The sequence below is a fragment of the Neovison vison genome, chromosome 6 (assembly GCF_020171115.1).
Source record: "Neovison vison isolate M4711 chromosome 6, ASM_NN_V1, whole genome shotgun sequence".
Lineage (NCBI taxonomy): Eukaryota > Metazoa > Chordata > Mammalia > Carnivora > Mustelidae > Neogale > Neogale vison.
Genome location: NC_058096.1, coordinates 95709909 through 95725202, shown reverse-complemented (window position 1 = coordinate 95725202; position 15294 = coordinate 95709909). Strand labels below are relative to the sequence as shown.

The following is a 15294-nucleotide window of genomic DNA, read 5'->3' as shown; positions in this document are numbered from 1 at the left end:
CTAGGAAATGACGGAGAATGGGTGGGGAATATTAGACCAGGATTCTGCCATCTACTCCATTAGAAAGGTAAATTTAGCATGACACAGAAGGTTCACCAGTATAGGACCTGAAATCATGAGCATTTATACAACACGTGAATTTATAAACCTAGGGTCTCTGCTGATAAATTTGGAATGTTCTACCTTCCTAAAGATGTCAGCTACAAAGAACTCACATGATGAAATAATAGCATAGCTTCCCACTGGACTGAGATATGACATGTGACATTACCTTGAAATGTGTGAGGCGCAGAGTGAGATGAAGCTTCTTTTATTCTGTCATTTGCTTTCATAAATGATTTTAGTAATAAGAACATGTAGGCTTTGTGAAACGGTTTTTTTGGTAAATATCAGTGTAGTGTTATAGAGCACATTTTCCGTATATATACTATATGCCACTAAGATAAGAAAGACTTACATGGTCACTCTCTTTCTCATAGAACCAGTTTTTCATAAGTTGTGCTGATGACAAAGTTGTGTTCAACAAGATTGGTGATGCCATTGCACAGAGGATACTGAAAGCTCACAGGTAACGGTTTGGCATTTGGGTAGGAGTGATTACTGCAAATGTTCTTGCATTTACTGCTAAAATGACTTTGGAAAGCCCGTGTTATAATACTGTCTTTTCCTAGCAGGCATAAATTGGGTTCAGCTAGCAGTAGATTATCGGTTCCTTCAATCTGATTTCAGTTGCTGAGAGTTTTGAGTCCATTTTTTAAGAAATCGGAATTTTTCCAGGGCATAGTCATTTTTTCCTGGCCAGTCTCTTTCCCACGCCATTGGAGTTGTGATTTGATTTATTTAGTGGCAGACAGTGAACTGTGTTCACTTAAAAATCAAAGCAAAACAGTCATCGTATTTTTCCATGGGTTATATTTAAATGCTTGTTATCCTCTTGTCTTGTTTCTTCAGTGCATGGGATTATTTTTTAATAACAACATTATTAAAATATAATTCACATACCATACAATCCAGCCACTTAAAGTATACAATTCAGTGACTTCTAGCATATTCACAGAGTTGTGCAACTGAACCCTAGTCAGTTTTAGAACATTTTCATCACCCTAGAAAGAAACCCTGTGTCTATTAACAGTCACTGTCTACTTCTCCTTATTTTATCCTCTTAGAACCACAAATCTACTTTCTTTCCCTATAGATTTGCCTAGTCTGGGCATTTAATATAAATGGAAGCATACAATATGTGGTCTTTTGTGACTGACTTATTTCACTTAATGTTTCTAAGACTCACCTATGTTATAGGATGTTAACAGTATTTCATTTATATTTATTACCAGGTAATATTCCATTTCCTGGGTATACTATATTCTCCTAACCCATTCATCAGTTGGTAGATGTTTGGGATATTTCCAATGTTTGGCTATTATGATTGATGCTGCTATAAATACTCTGTGTTAGTTTTTATGCAGACATAGTTTTATTACTCTGGAGGTAGAATTGCTGAGTTATATGGTAATTCTATGTTTAACATTTTGAAAAGCTGCCAGAAGGTTTTCAAAAACAGCTACGCTATTTTATATTCCTTTAATGTATGAGGGCTCCAATTTCTCTGTATCATTGTGAATACTTACTATTATCTCTTTTGGATTATAGCCATCCTAATGGGTTTGAAATGATATCTCATTGTGGTTTGGACTTGAATTTCCATCATGACTAATGATGTTGAGCATTTTTGTTTGTTTATTTATTGGCCATTTCATGTATTATCTCTGGAGAAATACATATTCACATTTCTTGCCCCTTTTTAATTAGGCTTTTTATTGTTGAGTTGTAAGAGCTCTTTATATAGTTTGGATACAAGTATTATATCAGAGTTATGACTTACAAATATTTTCTCCTATTCAGGGTGTCTTCTTTAATACTTTCTTCATAGTATCTTTTGAAACACAAAAGTTTTTTTTAATTTTGGTAAAGTCCAGTTTATCTGTTTTTTCTTTTATTGCTTAAGCTTTGGTGCCATAGCCACAAAATCACTGCCTAATCCAAGATCATGAAGATTTATACTTCTTTTTTCCTAAGAATTTTATAGTTTGAGTCCTTGCATTTAGGTCTTTGAGTCATCTTGAGTTATTTTTCATACATGGTGTGAGGTAGTGGCCCCACTTCATTCCTTTACATGGGGATATACAGTTGTTCCAACACCACTTGTTGAAAAGGCTGTTCTTTCTCCATTGAATTGTCTTCTGTCCAGACTACTTCTTTTCATGGCTGCTTTTGGCTCTGTGTAAAGGCAACAAAATAAACAACACCATTACCTTTTAAATTCCTTGAACAAATGCAGTGGGGAATGTTAAGTACATACACATTTGGGGATTAAAATACCATTTTACTTCCAGCATCACATGGCACTTTAGTATCTTTTTTTTTTTTACACATAATAGTGGGGATTTTTAGAATTAAGAACATTTTACAACAGTAACTACCAGTATTTTTTATGATCAGTAGTTTCGAGACTCTTACTGAACCTTCACAACTACTCTTGAAAGTTTATCATGGAGTCCTTGTGATAGTTACTGTTATTATTATCGTTGCTGTCCCCATTTGTGGAGACAAATGTTAGATTCGAGAGGTGATGTCACTTGACTAAGCCACTAACAACAATAGGCAAAAATGGCTTTGAGCCCGAGCCTTTGGACTTCCAACCCAGTGCCTCTCCCCATACCACATGACTTGAGTTCATTGACAGGTAGGATTTAAGACCCCTGCAGTGTTGCCACAGTTTGGAGCAAGTGGGTTGGGCCTTTGTTGTCCCCCCACAAGCAGTCATCAGGTACAGGCTGACTTGAGGAAATAAGCATGACCTTGAGTGAGGGCAAGGAGGGCAATTCCTGGAGAAGGACTTCACTGTGAGTAGTCAGCAGTCAACACACACAGTAGCTGAGCCCATGGTCAGGGCACTTAGGTAGCACGTCACATTACCCACCACATCCTGCAAGGTATACGGTTGATCTTGCCCCTTTACATCAAAATCACCACTGGACTTTTTTTTTTTTTAAAGATTTATTATTTTAAAGAGAAGGTGCAGGGAGAATCTTAAACAGGCTCCATGCCCAGTGTAGAGCCTGACTCAGAGCTCAATGTCTTAACCCTGAGATCATGACCCAAATCAAAATCAAGAGTCAGACGCTCAACCAAATGAGCCACCCAGGCACCCCTCACCATTGGACTTTTACAAAAATCCAGAGAGCTGGACTTGATCCAGACTTGCTGAGTCAGAATTTCCTGGAGTGGGGCCCAGGCACTTGTGTTTCATAATGGTCCACTGGTAACTCCAGGGCATGGCCGAGACTGCTCAGTACTCACTGAGAACAGCATGCGTGGTCCTAAGTATTAATAGCAATCTGTGCTTTCTCCAGGTGACCTCTATCTTTTGCCCTGTCACATACTTCTTTCAAGAAAGTAAGCATGGGATCTGTTTCCAAGATGACTTAAAAACAGTCTTTACAGTTAAACATAACACATACATGCAAAGATTTCTTGCATCATGCCAGTCTAATTTACGAAATTAAATTATCTGTCAGCTCTTGCATTTCATTGATGCAGGAGTATCCACTTTATCTGTAAAGCACATTTGACAAAAAAAGTATTTTTTTTTCATGAAATTGAAATGAGTTGCAGAAATCCAATAAGCAGACAGATGAGCTCACTGGGCTGAGCGGCAAATGAGGAATGTGGTGACCATGATCAGCTAATAAGGAGAGTAGGATGAATCTCAGTTTCACTCATCCAAGTTATTAGTTCCCTGTAGTATATACATTAATAAGTACCTGTAATACTTGTTTTTAAAGGGTTTGGAAGTCTGAAAGAACATTTTTCCTTAACATCCTAATTTGTCTTTAAAAATCTGGACTTCTTCTGAAATCATACTATTTCAGGGCCGGAAGGAATTTTAAGATATTTTCTGATTGAACATTTCCCAGTGATCCCGTGAGTTGCTTCTAAAAGGAAAAGGGATCTGTGGGGAGATAGCACGGGAGCCCCAGCATCTGCCGCAGACTGTGTCTCACACGTGGAAGTTCAGAGAGCACATTAAAGATGCAATTTCAAGACTACTCTGTAGAAAATGGGAAATGAGTCCATTGAATTTCAAATGAACTGTGTTGTTTAGCCCTGATCTCTCCATCATCTCCCTTTCTTTGACAGTCACATTTCAGAGGGTCTGTATATCACACATAAAATTTTTCATTGATACACACACGTATCCTGGAAATATATTTTATATTTCCCCCCCTTCCCTTTAGCCCCACATTATTGTTCACCTCCTGTGTTCATCATAACAGTAAACTATGTTTTCATTTGATAATTTCAAGTCTTGAGCTTGTGCTCTTAGGAAAGGGAGAGGTGGGTAAAGAGCTCATCCTGCGGCCAGCCAGCAATGTTACCCACCCCCTTTCCTTGAGGGCCACTGAGTGCCGTGCCCAAGTTCACCCCCTTGCTTCCTTCCCTGACTCTTCTGTGCTCCACTCTTCTGAGACTCCGAGCTTCCCTGCCAATGTCACATGCCTAGCAACAAGTTTAATTTTGGCTGTTGGAAAAAGAATAGAATCTACACAAAGCAGACGGAGGGAAATGACAGTCAGCATTCAGCCAGGCCTGACCAAGGAACACAGGCTGTCGTCCAGGTCCCTCCCACCCTGGAAAGATCAGTCTTTTAATTGCCAACTCCCTCGACTGGGCTGAGACTTTATTTTTATGCCAGTGCTGGAATCCAGGAAACACCAGCTCCCTGAAGTGAGTTCTCTGCCTTCCTCGCTTCCTCCTGGTTCCTTCTCAACAGCCATAATGCTTTGCAGAAACAGGTTTTTGCAAAGACTTCACACTCTGATCCATGACCTAGAGCCTCGGAACGTTGGTCATCCTATGGCGAACCAAAAGTCGCTCTGGCAATCTATGCAGAAAACAGAAGGTCTCCTCTAATAAGGAAAACTGTCCTGGAATTGAGACCAGCTCTCAAGCCACTGGAAGCCTGTCTTTGACAACTCAGATCTGACTGGAGACCAGGGAGAAGAGATCATCTGGTTTATACCATGTTTGCATAAGCCAGGAGAAAGAGAAGCAACTGATCCAGGTAGAAATTTTAAAACATAGTGTGCCATGAATAAATGATTTCTGAGTATGAAACAGTTCTGCTTCTGGAAACCTGCCACACATAATTCTGCTGCTTTGGTAAACAGGAAGTGAGAGAGCCCATTTTGCATTCTTATCAACAGAGTTGACACATGCAATGAAAATAGGCCATCGGATTAATGCCTCCACATTTTAATACTAAACTACATTGAAAAATGCACAGTTTTGAAAATTGCTCAAATTCTTCCTGCTCCCTCTGACTGTAGAACAGTGCCAGACGGTGCTTGCGGTTTGCCCTATCCGGAACTATTTGGGGACTAGGTGTCTGGCAACTCGGGTTCTTTTCAACTCTGTTACCTACAGGCATGTGACCTTTCAACCTATCAGTTGATCTTTCTGACACTGTTTTCTCAGGCTAAAAGAGAAAATCAGACCTGTTCTACCCAGCTCACATGAATGAATGTGAAAGCATTTCAAAACCATAACACATCAGTTCATGTAAGAAATGATTAGGTTATTTCCAGGAAATTCATGTTCTGGAAATCTGGTGGCTCACTGTAAATTTGAATAAATTAAAAAAAATAAAACGTTCATCTGATTTCTTCATTGTAAATTAAAGTTATTTCTCATAGATTTCTGGGAGACTTGCTATTAAAACGTTTCTACTTCCCCTGAAATGAGGGCCACTTTGTAGCTGAGTGGTACAGGGCACAAGTTGAATTTCCTGAAGACGTGGTTTCAGTCTCAGTTCCACTCATCAGTAGCTGTGTGACTCACGCTGGTTATCTAACCTCTCTGGGCTTCACGGCCTCATCTGTAGAATGGGAAAAATTAGGCATCCATTTCGCAAGGTAGGTGTGGGAATGGGATAAAGGGAAAAAGAAGCACAATACTCAAATCAACTGTTTCAGAATTAATATTTATGATAGAAACAAGTGTTTTAGTTAAAGAGATGTTTAATGTGCCTTGGTTTAAATTATTAATAGCGACTGCTGGATAAGTAAAACTTACTTCGGTTGCCTCCCACGGGTGCTCGTTCATCCTGTGACAAGCAGAGACACAGTATGAAAACACTGTCCCGGGGTGTCCTACCAGAAGTCCGTAGCTGCCTCCTCCTCCTCCTGGGAGTCCATACTTGGACTTCTTATTATTGATTCAATAAACATCCCACCCCCAGTGTAAAATAAAATAGAAGATATTCTGTAGCATTAAATGAATTCAGCTTCACTTTAATTTGTTTTAATTTTAAGCATTCATTTTCCTTTATTCTCTGATGGTGTATAGGCTTTCTCATTGAAATCAGTGGTTGTAAACTGAATAATCCTGTTACCAACCAGTTTCTGAGTCTTTCCACATTTGAGCTGCTTAACATGTACTACCTTGTTTCATTCCCACACCTACCTAATGAATTGGATGCCTAATTTTTCCCATTCTACAGATGAGCCATGAAGCCCAGAGAGGTTAGGTAACCGGCATGGGTCACACAGCTATTGATGAGTGGAACTGAGACTGAAACCACGTCTTCAGGAAATTCAACTTGTGCCCTGTACCACTCGGCTACAAAGTGGCCCTCATTTCAGGGGAAGTAGAAACGTTTTAATAGCAAGCCTCCCAGAAATCTATGAGAAATAACTTTAATTTTAAAATGAAGAAATCAGATGAACATTTTATTTTTTTAAGGTAATTGCTTGGTAGGTAAGAAGTTCTTTGGCTTACAGAAAAATCTGCCTCCTGTTATTACCATATCCTATAATTTGTGTACCATGCTGAAAGGACATGCTGGGCGTGTTTCAGAAGCACTGTCTTAAATTTAAACTACGGTTATAACAGAAAGAACAAAAAGCATGTAGATTGAGCATGCCAATTGCTTAGTTCATATTTTTTTTCTTGTGGGCCAACCTCCAAGCTCTGTAAAACACCCTGAGAAGAGGTTACCCTGGGGCAGAGATGACATGAGATTATGGGAGGAGGACCTTTGATTTAGATCACTTTGGCTTTTGTTTGATTCCAAAAATTATAGAAATGGTGATCTCAGAAGATTGAAAGGTGAAAGAGTAGCACAGGGCAGAGGCCAGCAATCATTTTGTAGGGTCTTACTTGGGGGCAACAGGGGAGCTTGCCTGACATAGCTTATCAAGCCGAGAATGAAGTTTTCAATGCTCTGGGCTAACCTTCAGCATCCTTACATTTAAGAGCTTGTGTCTCCAAAAGATAACCCACAGGAAAATGACACAAGTGTGCATGCCCAATATGTATCATGCCGTCATCTATAACACTGCACGGACAATATGCAAAGTCACTGCTGAATAGGGCCAGCATTTCTGGAGGACTAGCCATGGTTTAGACAACCCCCTCCTTTGCAGCTGGGAAAAATGAAGTCTGAAAAAGGCTACTGTGCTTTTAAAGATTAGCCAAACATAAAATAAAATGGGTTATGTCCCAAACCACTGAGAAGCTACAGATCCAATTCTCAAGAACCAATACCACTACAGTATAGAGCTCTCCCCACAAGAACACTCTGCCCCAAGCACAGTTCTGCTTAGTTCTGGCTGTGTTCCATGCTGCAAAATCTACAATGATAGGATTTATACCCACCCTTGGAGCTTATAGCAATGCTCTATGAATCCCAAATTCTCAAAAAAAAAAAAAAAACAAACAAACCCAAAACCAAAACCAACAACAACAACAAAACACAAAAAACAAAGCATCTCCTCACCAGAGAAGCATGGGCAAGCTCCTCAGGGGCCTTCGTCCAGATCCTGAGACCCCACTCTAGGCCTCCCCACTTCTCCTGACAGCCCTTCATGATGAAGAGGGAAGGGGAGGGAAGGAGGAGAGGTTTTCCCTGAGGGTAGTGTAGAGGAAAGCCATGGCCATTTACATGGTGAATTAGTGCTGTTTTTAAAGATATAGGCAACATTTCAGCAATAACAAAAAAGGAAAATATTAAAGGTCCCATACTCTCACCACCCTAAAAACTCACTTTTTACTTCCTTTTTTTGTTCATATTAATATACATGTATTTTTCTATTGAGTTGTCTCTTACTTCCTTTTATTATAGCTCGCCTGAGTTTCTATTTCAAATCCCATTTCCACACAATAGAAGGAAATTTAGTCTAGTCACCTCCACACTTAAATGTGGCCAAATTCAGCCATTTCTTGCTGTTTGCTATTTCTGCTCTGTATGCTGTCACTCAGGCACAGCCCAGCCTCTCCTCTCTTCCCCTCCCCGACGCACCCCATCCTGGGTATGGATGGTAAGGGGCCCTGGATCTTTGCGAAGAGACTTCCAGCCTTCAGTGTTGATCTCTCTTGGGCCTGTTCTGGCATAGGCTTACTGTGACATGGGGGCCTCCCCCTTCTCCTGTCAGGCCTGCCCTTCCTCTACTTCTCCCTCCTCTGTTGTTGCCACATCATGTGGGCTGCTGGACTTTTCTTGGGGGCTCCTTTGGAAGCAAGGTTATGTCTCATACTCAGATCCTATCCTGTTGAAAGGTGATGGGATCTGTCCTGTTCTTCCTGGAATTCTGCTTGAGAGTGAAGACCAGAATCCTTGCACTGAGTCTCTCTCTTAGAGGCTTTACACTCTTGACTCAGCTCAGAGGATCTCTACCCAGTTCCCCAGATCTAAGAAGTTGCTCTCTTGTGCCCAGGTTCCTCTGGGAGCATGCCACTTGGGACGAATGCCTGCTTCGTATCTCTAGGCAGAGGGTGAGGGAAGGGAATGCATTTAAGGAGGAAAGTGATTGCATATTTCATAGTATCAGCCTGCCACATCTGTAATTGTTTTGTAATTGTAACTTCGCATCAGGGCAGTTTTAAGACAGTACCAGCAGCATTTTGCTAGGAAGTGGTGGTCATTTTCATGGCTGCAAAATGCGCACTCTTTGAGTGACTGTAACATAATTTAATTAACCATCCCCCTTTATTGGACATTGATTTCCAGTTTTCAGATATTAGACACAGCACTGCTGTAAGTTTGTGAGGTCTGAAAGAAAACTTACTTTAACAAAAAGCCTGAGGAAGCAATTTTGTGAAATTGTTCTGAGCCGCAGTGGATGAAGCGATTGCCTGCAGATGAAGGCCTGGAGCCCACTCGCTCTTACCTTGTTTTTAAAATCATAAAGAATTCTGGGGCACCTGGGTGGCTCAGTGGTTTAAAGCCTCTGCCTTCAGCTAAGGTCATGATCCCAGGGTCCTGGGATCAAGCCCCACATTGGGCTCTTTGCTCAGTAGGGAGCCTGCTTTCTCTTCTCTCTCCCTGCCTGCCTCTCTGCCTACTTGTGATCTCTATCAAATAAATAAATAAAATCTTAAAAAAAAAGTCATAAAGAATTCTGCCCACTAGGGGCTCCAGTTCTTGCCCTAAAATGATGGCTATCACCTGCACCCCCAACCCCCAACTTTTCTCTTCCTTGGCTTAACTCAGCCACAATTTTCTGGTTTGAGATTCAGGAGCCCCTTTTTCTACAACAGTGGAAATCTAAGCCATTTCTGCTAACCGGCCGGCCGGTTTAAAAATTTCATCATTCAAGAAATTCAAGAACTGCTGCATTGTTAAAAGGCAAAGCCCTCGATATGGAGCGAACAGAGTCCTGAGAACAAGAAAACGTGGACATTCTGATTCCTACAGACTGAATTTGCAAGAATATTTTATCTGAAGATTAAGATCTGTATAGGACATTATTCCCGTATCCTACATAAGAGGCCTCTGTTTTGAGGTCATTTCTGCTCTTCTAAAACAGTGTTAAAAGGGAACAATCTTTTACAAACAGAATCACAAACACTTGGTGTTTAAGACCATCAGTATCACTCCAAAGGGGTGTTCATGTTTCACAGTTGTGAAGAAATGGCTTACATAGGTCAGCAGCCATAAGAAAACAGGTATTTTGAAATAGTAAAAAATCAGAAACAATTTAAACACCCATCAATAGAGAACTGCTTTAAATAGTATGGTAAAGATGTGGAATTCTGTATCACTTTGTTAGAAAATGGACAAGGTACAGACATATAGATAAAAATAACATTTGTAAAAGTGCTTATAGTATTCTAACATTTCCATAGAAGAAAAAATATATATTATGTTAATATTCTATATATGTATACAATTATAAACATATATTTCATATATTAAATACATTTAATATGTAAAATATATACACTTATATATATACTATATATGTATTTATATATATATTTTTAAATCATAGACTCTTTCTGGAGGAACATGGAAGGTAACAGGAGTTGCCCTCAGGGAGGAGAAACATTTTGGGACAAAGGAAAGAGAATTTTGTTTTCATCATATAATCTTCTACTTCTTAAATTTTGTACTCTGAGCAATAGATTACCCACTAGGAAATAGAAGTTAATTGGTGATTCCTCAAAAGCCTAAATCTATAATAAACCTATGAGCCAGCAGTGCCATTCCTGTGTAAACACCCAGAAGAACTGCAAACAGGGACAGAGGTTCCATACACCAGCGTTCACTGCAACATGATTCACAGTGGCCAAAAGGTGGAGACAACCCAGCTGTCCATCAATAGACGACTGGATAAAATAATATGGGGATTACACCTACAATGCAGTATTATTCAGCCACAAGGAGGAAGGAATTTCTGATACATGGATGAATCTTGAGGACATTCTTCTAAGTGGAATAAGTCATACACGAAAAGGACAAATGCTGTATGATTCCACTTAGATGAAATATTTAGAATGGCGAATTCACAGAGACACAAAGTAGATGAGAGGTTACGGGGGTTGGAGGGAGGGAAAATATAGGTGTTTTTGCTTAACGATCAAGGAGTTTCTGTTTAGGCTCATGAAAAAGTTGTAGAAGTAGGTATCATGACGGTTGCACAATATATGAATGGAATTAATACCACTGAACGGTACACTTAAAATGGTTAAGATGGCCAATTTTGTGTTACATTGTACCACAATAAAAATTCAAATAACATGGAATTTAAAGAGAAACTTAATTTTAACTTTTGCAGCTTCAACTCTTCTTTACCAGTGGCTTCCCAGAAACAAACCTGCTTCCAACCTGACCCCATTCTCCCAAAGCAGACAGTACTGCATGCATACTGTGTACAAGGATCCTCCATCGGGCACTGCCCAAAGTAGAAAGATATGGGGACATATGTCCTGGGTTTCAGAAGGGCTTATCCCCGTAGCCTAGGCAGCCGATCTGTGTGTTAACTATTGTGTAAAGCAAAAAGAATGCTGAATAGACCTGCCTGCCCTGAGCCATGGGAGTGTAGAGGGAGGAACAAACCAGTTTTAACTGGAAGATTCAGGATGGTTTGACAGAGGAAGGTGCCTTTCAGCTGCCCTGGAAGGGGAAGTGGGATTCTGTGAGCTGGAGGGGGTATTCTAGACTCAGAGGGCAGATGACCAACCTTCCTTGGTAGGCAGGGACACCACTGAGCAAAGGGCAGTAGTCTGGCACTGGGCTGTGGGTCTGGGAAGATCCTATAGCAAGGCGATTCTGGAAAGGCAGTTGAGGCCAGATGGTGTCCATTTCTAAGTGTCTGCTTTAACTCATTTGGGCTTTTAAATGCTGGTAACGGGGAAATAGCTTAGGTATTCTCTCTGTTCTTCTCTTCCCACTGTCTTGTTTACCATTTAAAAATGTGAGCCTCTTACCCTTATCAGGCAGAGAACTTGGAAGAGTTTACTTTTTTTTTTTTTTTTAATTCATTTTTCCATCTCAAACTATGTTTGCCATCTAGTGATTAATTCATGCCATTACAACAACCTAATTCAGACGCCTTGTTCCTTAGCCTGGCAGTTAGGCTCACGGGCCTCTATACTCGTGTTGCCAGCCATTTCCTCCCTGAACTTCACTGGCCACGTGCCCTGATACAGACATTGGTGTTTGGACACACTCTCATGAAATCTGACCCCTCAGAGAGGAGGAGTAATATTCATGTGAAAGAGAAAGGTAGTTGTTTAGAAGAAAGTAATCCTTAGTTTAAGTGGCAGCGTCTTTGTGTGACCATGGATCACTCCCATCTATGGACAAGATTTCTTGACCACATAGATAGCACAGTCATTCACAGCTTTCCCTCCCTCCTGTGTAGCTTATAAAGAAAGACAGGGACTTTAACAGCTGTGCCTCCCAATAGTGATACCCATTTGAACATAATTCTCCAAACATTTACCTTTCTGAATGGAGACCAAAATAAGTAGCCCCACCACCTTCTTCTATTTGTTACATCATTGAGTTAACAAAGGCTACTCAAAGGCTTTTCTTTCAAAGGCTGTCTTCAATGCACTGGAATAGGGGGCCAAGAAATGTTGGGTTTCATGTGTAAAGGATTTAAAAAATAATCAGTCACTCAGAATTCTTGAAGGGCCCAGATACGAAATTCTTTTGTAGCAGACCCAGTTTTCAGAGCCGAATCGCAATTTCTAAGCAATGATGATTTCTGCATTGGAAAGTGTACTGGGACTAGCCTGTTTTCAGCCCCTGAGATCTAGGCTGTGGGAACTCACTGACTCAACAATCATTAACTGGATGACTATTAACTGCTGGGCTCTGAGCAAGGCACTCGTGGATACAGCGTGTTAGATATAAAACTATTACAATGACATCTTTTTCCAAAACTTTGTTATAACCCCCCACCCCACCTTCCATGGGATCCAAGCATGGGTTGCTTACAGTGGATTCTGTCCTCGGGAGAATTATGCTGCAGAGAGATAGTGAGCAGGGTTCCCTATTCTACTACCAAGTTCAGCTTATTTCTTTTAGGTTGTTATTAAGTGTTACCTGGATAGCAGCTTCTGGCCTCCAATCCAGCAGCACCGTCCAAGCCCTGAAATGGGATAGAATCTATTATAGGAAGCCGTTAGCTCAATCTCTGAAACCACGTGATCTGCCTGTCATTTTTTGGTGAATGGCTCTGCATCTGACTTTTGTAGGGAAAGCCAGAGATACCGGGTGTATGTGGTGATACCACTGCTGCCAGGATTTGAAGGCGACATCTCCACGGGAGGAGGAAATGCCCTGCAGGCAATCATGCACTTCAACTACAGGTGCCAAAGCTCTAAAGTAGGCTCTTCTCAGCTTTCTATCAGTCACGCACGTAAGCTGGTGAAACGAATGGAAATGTTTCTCCACATCTATTCAGGGAGTAGTGAACAGATGAATGCTTTCTTTTACTTTTGGATCTTGGCCTGTTTACTAGTTGATAAAATTCAAATAGAGCCTAAAATTGTAAATGGCGGGCCTAGAACACATGGCAAATATAAAAAGAACTGAAATATAAATCTCTCTTTTATATTCATTGCCTATCCACAAGGCATACATATACATATATCTTATAAAGGGAGACAAGGAATATATATATATCTCACACACACAGACATATACACATAATAATATATGTAATATTGGTTCAGAAATTACCTCGAAGCCACCACCTAGTTACTGAGCTTTCCATAGTCTTTGAAGAAAAAAATTAAATGCTTAAAGTAGTATGATTTTCTATGTGTTTCTTTATGATTCTTTAGGTAGCAAGGTTTTCAGCAAGGTTGGTAATGATGACCTTTGCCAGTAAATGAAGTATGAAGGTTTTTCCTAGCTCCTGGGATTTTAATTCTGCTTTCTCTGTCACAGCTTTGTAAAATTTAAAGGAAAGTATGAAATCCTATTCTCAATATTCTAAAAAGCAGAAATGCCATATTCACTCACAAAAAAACCTGTGAAGCTTCAGACTTGGCCAGTAGAGCATTAGGAGTGGGGTTGGGAGATATGTCTGGTAAGCAGACGTAGAGAGGTGGTATAGACAGTGATGGCCCCCTAACATTCTCTCTGGGTCCCTTAGCTGGGAAAGAGAATGGCAGTGAAGAGGTAAGTGGACAGGTTTGGGCATGGATCCCAGCTCCCAGTAACAAGCAATGTGACCTGGGATACCAAAGAGCTCTGCTCAGAATCACACTTGTTCTAAGTCAGAGCAAGGACAAGAACCTGGATATTTTCTTTTACTGTCCCTTATATTTCAGAACCATCTGTAGATTCCCACCTTTCTAACCAAATCTTTTTGTTGGGGAGGGGCTAAGGAGCCCTTACACATAACTCCCAGTGTGTAAAGCAGATATGGTGATTTTTTTTTTTTTTAATCCCCTCATTTTTTACTTTTTGAGGTATGCCTGTTTGTTAGGATCTCAAGTAAAGATTTTTGTTTGTTTGTTTGTTTGTTTTGTTTTTTCTTGGGTAATTTTGCCTGGTTACAGTATGAGAAAATTTTACGCTTTGGTCTATATGCTTTGATTGAAGATTTGCCCACTTCTAATATTATCTGATTTATAACATGACAAACAAAGCTTTTCATGTATTTAAGGCACTGACATAATGTTTAATTGGATTTTATCCACTTCATTTGCCATTCTAATATTATTTTTGGAATATTGTCAATTGTAATTATTTTCGATGACTATTTTCTTGGGTTTGAACCAGCTGAGTGAAATAGCATTCTTGGCTTTTGTTCAGCAACTAAAATTCTAACCTTTTATTATGCAAAAATATCTCTATTTGCTGGCATCATCTTTAAGAATATCAGTATTTCCCGAGTGAAACTGTATTTTTAATTACTTTTTACAGAGCAAGCAGATGGAGCATAGAATTTTTTTTGTTTTGTTTTGTCAGTCTTTATAATTCATTGACTATTATCAGAGTGGTGAGAAACAAAATCATTAGCAGAGTCAGTTATTTGAGACTCTGTTTTTCACTTTCAAGGCATTTGCCTTGGTATAGAGTTTAGCTCTACAGTTATTCTGCTAAGTGTTTGCCCTTTTAAACACCTCTGAAAGAAATGTAAGTCTGTAAGTACTCTCACCTATTGAGGTATTCTAAATTTATCTTTGCTGTCACTGAATTTTCTAAGAGGGAAATTTCATTCATAGCCCATCTTTTAAAAATAGCACCTCTTTCTGAAATCTAACATCGATTTTATGACTTTTTCATTTCCCTACTCAAAACAACTATCTTGTCCCATCAATAATATTACAGAAGTGATATCCAGGTGGGCTTTTGTTTAGCTTCTTAAAAATCCATGTAGCATCTTATAAAAGCGCTTACTCTGTTTTTACTGGGGGTAGGATGATGTTTCACAGATATTGCAGTTGAGATGGGTTCCTTTGAAGTCTCCATAATCATTTCTTTCC

At 39.9% G+C, this 15294-nt stretch overlaps 1 protein-coding gene and 1 long non-coding RNA gene across 8 annotated transcripts in view; one reads left to right on the top strand and one right to left on the bottom strand.

Annotated features, from left to right (window-relative positions):
- PLD1 (phospholipase D1) overlaps nucleotides 1-15294 on the top strand; it is a 198189-nt gene that overhangs the window by 151396 nt on the left and 31499 nt on the right. For all 7 annotated transcript variants that reach the window (XM_044251797.1, XM_044251795.1, XM_044251796.1 and 4 more), the window contains 2 exons: nucleotides 480-568; nucleotides 13051-13164. In XM_044251797.1, coding sequence (XP_044107732.1) covers nucleotides 480-568; nucleotides 13051-13164 — 203 coding nt within the window. The remainder of the gene's footprint in view (nucleotides 1-479; nucleotides 569-13050; nucleotides 13165-15294) is intronic.
- LOC122908697 lies at nucleotides 2163-15267 on the bottom strand. The gene is made up of 3 exons (XR_006385013.1): nucleotides 15209-15267; nucleotides 12899-12944; nucleotides 2163-2277 (listed from the first exon to the last, which is right to left on the bottom strand). It is a non-coding gene; the product is annotated as an uncharacterized LOC122908697 (long non-coding RNA).